This window comes from Sturnira hondurensis, unplaced genomic scaffold (assembly GCF_014824575.4).
Source record: "Sturnira hondurensis isolate 20B ecotype Veracruz unplaced genomic scaffold, ASM1482457v3 Scaffold0017254, whole genome shotgun sequence".
Classification (NCBI taxonomy): Eukaryota; Metazoa; Chordata; class Mammalia; order Chiroptera; family Phyllostomidae; genus Sturnira; species Sturnira hondurensis.
This window is the reverse complement of record NW_028089885.1, coordinates 1,360,720-1,368,570: the sequence shown is the minus strand read 5'-3', so window position 1 is coordinate 1,368,570 and position 7,851 is coordinate 1,360,720. Positions and strand designations below refer to the sequence as shown.

The window sequence follows — 7,851 nt, the reverse complement described above, 5'->3', positions numbered from 1 at the left end:
TATGGGGGCCTCATTGTCTCACTTCCCACCCTTCCTCTAGAATTGGGTTCTACCTGACTCTCCCACGTTCTGTAGATACAGAATGTGGCCCCTCTGGGAGCAAGGCTGAAGAAGGGTCTTCATGCCTGCAACCCTGAGATGGGAGGGTAGAATCAGAATGCTGTGGACTCTGGAAACAGAATTTTGCTGGTCAGGACTTTGGTCACAGCTAGTGCCATGCCCAGACTATGAGCTCAAAAGTTCCCCTCTGTAAGCACAGGAGCTTTAAATATGTAATGTATGCAAGTGCTGAGCACCACAGGGGGTAGGCAGGCACATTTGGGATGCAGGCACCAGACACACCTTACCCCATGGGGGGGCGGGGGTGTGTGTGTGCAGCACCCACCCCCAAGTTTGGACATATCCTGTTGCAGTTTTGAGACACCTAAACCCATGGCAGGATCAGGCATGATCTGCCTGCTCCCCGTCCGCGATTTTAACTCATACAGAGCCCCTTTCTCCAAGCCCAGAGGAGCAGCCTGCCTTTCCACCAGCTCACTGCCCTGAAAGGAGCCTGGGAGAGCACCTGGCACACCAAGAACAGGGAGAGGCCTGGAGCCAGAGAGACTCCTGGGGAATCTTGGGAAGAACATGAGCTGGGTTGAGCAGGGGTGTTGAGAGTCCATCCCGGGCCTAGGCACCTGCAAAAGGGGGTGGGGGGGACACACCCAGAGGCGGAAGGGGCGCGCGGAGACCCCTTAGGGCCGCCGGAAGGGGCGCGCGGGGCGGTTGGCCGGCTGGGGCGGCAGCCGTTGGCGAGCAGAGACCTCGGCCAGGCACGTCGCCTGGCCGGGCAGCAGCCACCATGACCAAGGACTCGCCCAACTCTTCGGGTGGCGGTCGCGCGACACCCAAGAAGTTGAGCCCAACCCCAACGACTGCGGTGCTGGAGGAGCAGAGGCGGGAGCTGGAGAAGCTGCGGGTCGAGCTGGAAGCTGAGCGAGCGCGAGGGCGGACGGAGCGGCGGCGCTCCGCGGTCCAGGCGCGCCAGCTGCGGGAGGCAGCGGAGAGGGAGCGGCAGCAACTGGTTGACCATCTGCGCTCCAAGTGGGAGTCACAGAGCCGTCGAGAGTTGCGGCAGCTGCAGGAGGAGATGCTGAGGGAGCGCGAGGCTGAGATCCGGCAGTTGCTGCGTTGGAAGGAAGCCGAGATGCGGCAGCTGCAGCAGCTGCTGCACCGGGATCGCGACGGCGTTGTTCGCCAGGCGCGGGAGCTGCAGCGCCAGCTGGCCGCAGAGCTGGTGAACCGCGGCTACTGCGGCCGCGCGGGGGTGCCAGAAGTCGCCGCCACGCAGTGTCGCTGTCGCCTGCAAGAAGTGCTGGCGCAACTTCGCTGGGAGACTGACGGCGAGCAGGCCTCGCGCATCCGCCACCTGCAGGCGGCGCTAGACGTGGAGCGCCAGCTCTTCCTCAAGTACATCCTGGAGCACTTCCGCTGGCACCCGGTTTTGTCCAGTACCTCCGATACACGGGCTGTGCATTCTTCGAAAGAGTCGCGCCCCGACACCTCCGGTGACTCTAGCCATCCCTCAAAGTTCGCCTGTCAACTCGAATCCCTTGACAGCCTGAGCGCCCTCGTTCCCGCGCGCTCCCGCTCTCTCGACGTGGTGCCCGCGGCATGCTCCAACTCCCCTGACAGCCTGCTCCGCACGCGCGCAAGCTCCCTCGATTCCTTGGCATCAGAGAGTTCCCACTTGCTCGACAGCACCTTGAGTCGTCCCAAGGCCCTCGAATCCGAGGAGCAGGACTCCTCCTCACCAGACCTGGGCTCCCCGAGTCACCCGGCACCCCTACTGCAGCCACCACCACCACCATCGGGGTCCAGACGACCTAGCGACAGGCGAGGAGACTCCGGGAACCAGCCCTGCGAGGCCACGACTCTCTCACCGCTGTGCCTGGGCTACCACGAGCTTGTAAAGCAGAACTCAGAACTGTCCGAGGCGTTGCAGGTGCTGGCGCGCCGCTGCTCTGTCCTGCAAGAAGAGAACACGCAATTGCGGCGCGCGGGCTTTCCCGACAAGGCGGAGGAGAAGGTGCGGCGGCTCAAGGTGAAGCACGCAGAGCTAACGGGCCTGGCTCGGCGCCTAGAGGACCGGGCCCGCAAGCTGCAAGAAACCAACCTGCGGGCTGTGAGCGCGCCTGTGCCTGGGGAGAGCCACGTTGGCCTGGAGCTGTGCCAGGCCTTTGCCCGCCAGCGCGCCAGAGACTTGTCGGAGCAAGCGAGCTTGCTGTTGGCCAAGGACAAGCAGATCGAAGAGCTGCAGCAGGAGTGTCACTTGCTGCAGGCGCAGGTCGCTTCGGGGCTCGGCAGCACCCAGAACCCTAGTGAAGGCGGGACTAGCGACCAGTGGCTTAAAGTCAGCGACTTGGACCGGCAACAGCGCGAGTCCCAGCGGGAGGTGCTGCGCCTCCAGAAGCAGCTGACGCAGCAGCAGGCCACCGGCTGCGCCCGGAAGGAGTCGGGCTGCCAGAGCGTACCCTACGCGGAGGCGAGGTGCCAGGTGCAGGCTCTGGAGCGCGAGCTCGGCGCGCGGTGGCGCGAGAGCGAGGAGCTGAGAGCAGAGGCGGCGGCGGCGCGGCGGTGCGGCGAGGCGGCAGAGGCACAGCTGCAGATTGCGCTACGCGAAGGCGCCTGGCTGGCCAAGGAGAACGCGAGGCTGCAGGCCCAAGCCGACTGGACGCGAAAGGTGGCAGCAAAGAATGACGACGTGTGCGGGCAGCTGGGCCGCGCGTGCCAGGAGCGCGACGCCGCTGGCTTGCAGGCGGAACAGCTGCTGCAGCAAGCAGCGCCCGGGCAGGACAGGCAGCAGCAGCTGCAGCGTGACCTGCGGAAGCCCTCGTGCGATCCCCAGGCTGCCCAGGAGGAGATGGGAATGCTGCAGTGTCAGCCTTGTCACCATCCCCAGGGACCCCGGGAGGCCCCCGCAGCTCCAGATTCCCAAGACAGGAATAGCATAAGAACCAAGTCGCAGCCAGGGCCTGAAGACCAAGTGTCTCCACAGCCCAGCAGAGACAAACAGGAGGAGAAGGAAGCCCCTCTGCCAGAGAGCCCAGGTGCCCTCAGGGATCCATCCAGGGTCCCCCAAGTGCCAGACAGAGTCCTAGCCAGCCAGCCTCTGGACTCCATACCCCAGACCAAAGAAACCAGCTCCCAGTCAAACTCCTCCTCTGAGGTGGAATCCATGTGGGCCACTGTGCCATCTTGCCTTTCTCTGGATGTGGATACCGCCAGTGAGGTGGAGGATCTGGATTCTGACAGTGTGTCCTTGACCCTGGAAGTAGAGGACTTAGAGACCCCTGCCACTCCCAAGCTCAAGATCTTCCTGGTTCGATATAGCTACAACCCATTTGAGGGACCCAATGAGCACCCTGAGAATGAACTGCCCCTCACAGCTGGGGATTATGTGTATATCTTTGGGGATATGGATGAGGATGGCTTCTATGAAGGGGAGCTTGAGGATGGCCGGCGGGGCCTGGTACCCTCCAACCTGGTAGAGCAGATTCTAGACAGCAACATCCTTGACTGCTTGACCCCAGAATCCCCTGAATTTGGCCCCACTCAAGTCCCAGCTGGACAGAGCCAAACTTCAAAGGAAGACATTGGTCTCAGCTTTTTGCCTGAGAAAGCTCAGCAAACTGTGGAGATATGCCAGATAGTGAGGTCAGGCTCCGAGACAGAAGTGGCGATAGAGAGCTCAGATGCCAAGACAGAAGATGGCTGGCTGGGCTCACTGCAGAATGTGGAGGAGCAGGACTTCTCCAAACCCCTTCTAAGGGCCAGAGGGGTCCTTTGTATAGCCCCCAAGCAACTGCACCTTCAGAACATTACAGCCACGTCAGCCGAGATCACCTGGGCCGACAGCAGCAGCAGCCACCCACACGTGGTATACCTCAATGACCACAAGCATGCCCTGACCCCAGCAGGGGTGAGTGGCTACACCTTCCACAGCCTGCGTCCCAGCACACGGTACCAGGTGCAGGTGGAGGTGCAACTGCCATGGGACTCACTGCAGGTGTGCTGGGAAACCCTGTCTTCTACTATCACCTTTGACACGCCCTTGGCAGGACCCCCTGACCCTCCACTGGATGTGCTGGTAGAGCATCACACCTCACCAGGCTTCCTGGTGGTCAGCTGGCTCCCAGTGACCATCCACTCGGCCGGCTCCTCCAACGGGGTGCAGGTTACTGGCTATGCTGTGTATGCTGGCGGGCTCAAGGTGGCGGAGGTCACTGATGCCACTGCCGGGAGCACCCTTTTGGAATGGTCCCAGCTCCAGTTGCCCCTGATGTGCCAGAAGGTCTCAGTGAGAACCATTTCACTTTGTGGGGAGTCGCTGGATTCGGTGCCAGCTCAGATCCCTGAGGACTGTTTTAAGTGTAACAGATTGCCAGAGCCCTCTCCCTTTAGCTACACTTGTGGTGACCTGTCCCCCTGCAGAGTCACCTTCCCATCTTCACCTTCCCCTCAGAGGCTAGCACTAGCTCCACTGAGTGCCAAGGCCAATCCTTACATCTCCAGGAGCTGTGGGGAGCCCCTGGCCGAGTTCTTAGAAGCATTTCCTGAAGGACCTCCAAGGAGACCCAACCTGAGTTCAGAAGGAGAATGTCCAAGTGCAGGGGCTGGCAACCAAGCCCAAGAGCCTGCAGAGGCCTGGGAGGTCTGCAGAAAAGACCTGATTTTTCAGAAGAGTCCCCAGAACCACAAGCTGCCTCTGCCCAGTGGCCAGTCTGAAGGGGAAAAAGACCGCTACCGACACATGGTCAACAGCCAAAGCCCTGCCCCGAGAGTTGTCCATCTGACTCCTGAGTATGGGCCCAGGAAAGAGGCTTGTCAGGATAAGCCTGCCCTTGAGAAGGTCCTTGGGCAAAAGCAAGATGCCCAAGTGTTCACCTCTCCCCAGACGGGCACCAGTCATCAATATGTGTCTGACTCCCACGACATTTTGCAGGAGGAGGAGGCAGTGTGCTTTGGTCCACGGGCTACAGAGAGGCAAGGGCAGAGGCGGGAGCTTAGGACCCAGAGTAGACAAGGTCAGGCTCTGGGGGGCAAGAGAGAGAACCAGCTGCAGGAGCCCAGCTCTGCCCTTGGTCTAGCTCCATCCAGCGAAGTCATTAAGATGTCCAGTGGAGGCCCCCCACTGCCGGGGGAGCGCATGGACACTCCAGTGAGGGTCTTTGTGGCACTCTTTGACTATGACCCCCTGGTGATGTCTGCCAACCCTGAGGCTGCAGAGGAGGAGTTGGCCTTCCGGAAAGGGCAGCTGCTGAGAGTGTGGGGCTCTCAGAACTCCCACGGCTTCTACTGTGGGGAGTGCAATGGTCGAGTGGGCAACATCCCGGGGCACCTGGTGGTCGAGGTGCACATGATCATGGAGAGGCCTGATAGGAGGTGGCATTTGCCAGTGCAAGGACACCTGTCCTCCGCGGCCCACCTCTACGATTTCGGGGGACTCATCAGACCCAATGACTCCTTTCTCCTGCCCCAAGAGAACCCCAGGAGACCCTCACTGTGGACTCCAATGACCATGATGGCAGCTGTGGACTATGACCCCAAGGACGGGCAAGCGGGGGGAAGGATGAAAGACAAGTTGTCACTGAAGGCTGGGGACCTGGTCACAGTCTACGGGCCAATGGATGACAAGGGGTTCTATTATGGGGAGTCTGGAGGCCACAGAGGCTTTGTCGCAGCCCACCTGCTGGATCACGTGTCCCTCCATCAAGAGTGAGCAAGGCTACCCAATGGGGTAGCGACCTCTGGCCACCCACTCCCCACCAGAGAAGCAAGCACACAGACCCTTCCACCACCACCCCTCCTGGCCCCCATGAGCACCGATGGCAGTCCTTTAGCGTCCCCTAGCCTCTGAGAGCAGCAGAGCTGAAGTCTGAGCTCAGCTGTTTCAGAAAGAAAACAGGACGAGCATCCCGTAGAGGCTGGTTTAGAGCTGTCATTAACTACGACAGGTATTGGAGAAGTGCCTTTCTGTACCCAGTATGCTTTCCTTTAGGAGGTTAATATCATTCACCCATTGCTATGTATGAAAGTCTCAAGAAAAGCCTGCCTCTTAAAAAAAAAAGTGACCAGAATGTTATTTTTCTATCTGATGTTCAACCCCCTATTAAAATGTTGATAGAAAAGAGAAAAAAGCATATTTTACCAGTGAAAGCACAACCAAGGGAAACAAGCTGTTTTTCCTCCCTCTGTTCTGTTCAGAGGGGGGCGCAGGGGCTGCAAACATGTTTTCCCAGCTGGAGAGGTGGGGGGCACCTCCTTGATCTTTAAGGGGGCACCGCTTAGAGTCCACTGGCAGGGCTGCCAAGGGGCCAGCCAGGGGCTGGTACTGAGAAGCAGGGCCCCCAGAGCTCAGCACAGCCAGCCTTTCCCACGAGCATCCCTGCTGGGGGATGTGTCCCTCTGTGGAGGGTGGGAAGTGTCTCCCAGCTGCTTCCTGAGGAAGCTCCCTGGGAGGGCGTGTCCACATTTACTCCACTTCACAGAGGAGCTGGTGAGGCTCAAGGAGTCCCCCAGGCCCCACGTTTCCAGAGCTGCTTCCTCCCATGCTCTCCTGGGGCTCCGCCTCCAGGAGAGTGGGGATAAGGGGTCATCTTCATCTGTCCCTGCATTTCTCTCTCTTTTCTAAAAGATTTTATTTATTTTATTTTTAGAGAGAGGGGAAGGGAGAGAAAAAGAGGGAAAGAACGTCAATGATGTGCAAGAGAAACATGGATCGGTTGCCTCTCCCATACCCCTAACTGGGAACCTGGCCCACAACGCAGGCATGTGTCCTGACCAGGATTTGAACCAGCGACTGTTTGGTTCTCAGGCTGACACTCAATCCACTGAGCCACACCCGCCAGGGCTGCTTCTGTTTGATGCCCCTTTGTTTCCCTAAGTCCAACAATGCTGTCTAAGGAAGGGCACTGCCTTCCCGAGTGCAGGAGGAAATTACTGGAAGCATGTCCTGGGCAGGAGCATTGGAGGCACGGGCAGGTTCTTCAGGGGGTTGGTGAATTGGGTGCAAAGGAATCTACCACGCTGTCTGGGCTGAAGGAGGGCGCAGGGAAGGGGCAGGGCCAGGGGCTGCCTCAACCTTTCATACTTACTGCGGCCCTAACCTCAGAGAACGCAGGAACCAATGCAGCTGTGCTGTGCACACATGCCCTGGCCACTGGTGAACAGGATGTTTCGAGGCTGAATTTGGGAAGGAAACACTGTGCCCCATCCACTGAGGGCCATAATCTTCTCCTCCCAGGCTCACAAACACCCATTTTTTTTCTTTTTAAGTGTTATTTCTTTCTTTATTTTAGAAAGGGGGGGAAGGAAGGGTAACAAAAGAGAGGGAAAGAAACATCAGTGTGAGAGAGCAACATTGATCGGTTGCCTCCTGTGAGCACCCCGACGAGGGACTGAACCCACCACCCAGGCATGCGCCCTGCCTGGGAATCAAAACTGCCCACCTTTCACTTTGTGGGACGATGCCCAAGCCGCTGAGCCACAGGGCCACAACCACCTGATTTTACAGTGAAAAAGTAGTCTCAGCAGTTGGTCTGGGGAAGCAACACAGACCAGCTCACAATCTTTTTAAAAATTGTGATCAAATACACGTCACAAAGTTTACAATCTCAACCGTTTTTGTGTACAATTCAGTCAGTAATTTACATTGTTGCACAAGCAATGTCCACCTCCTTGCAAACCTGAAACTCTGTACCTACTAAACGACAACAATCCCCTCCCCTCCTCCTCAGCCCCTGGTCCCTTCTAATCTATTTTCTGCCTCTATGAACCTGACTACTCTAGAGACCTCATGTAAGTGGA

The 7,851-nt window shown here is 58.5% G+C and overlaps 1 protein-coding gene across 1 annotated transcript; it reads left to right on the top strand.

Moving 5' to 3' along the window:
- The first annotated feature begins 766 nt into the window (after positions 1 to 766).
- LOC119001787 (RIMS-binding protein 3C-like) lies at positions 767 to 5,764 on the top strand. The gene has a single exon (XM_037067300.1). It carries the CDS (start codon positions 845 to 847, stop codon positions 5,762 to 5,764), a length of 4,920 nt encoding a protein of 1,639 aa, XP_036923195.1. The 5' UTR covers positions 767 to 844.
- The last annotated feature ends 2,087 nt before the right edge of the window (positions 5,765 to 7,851 follow it).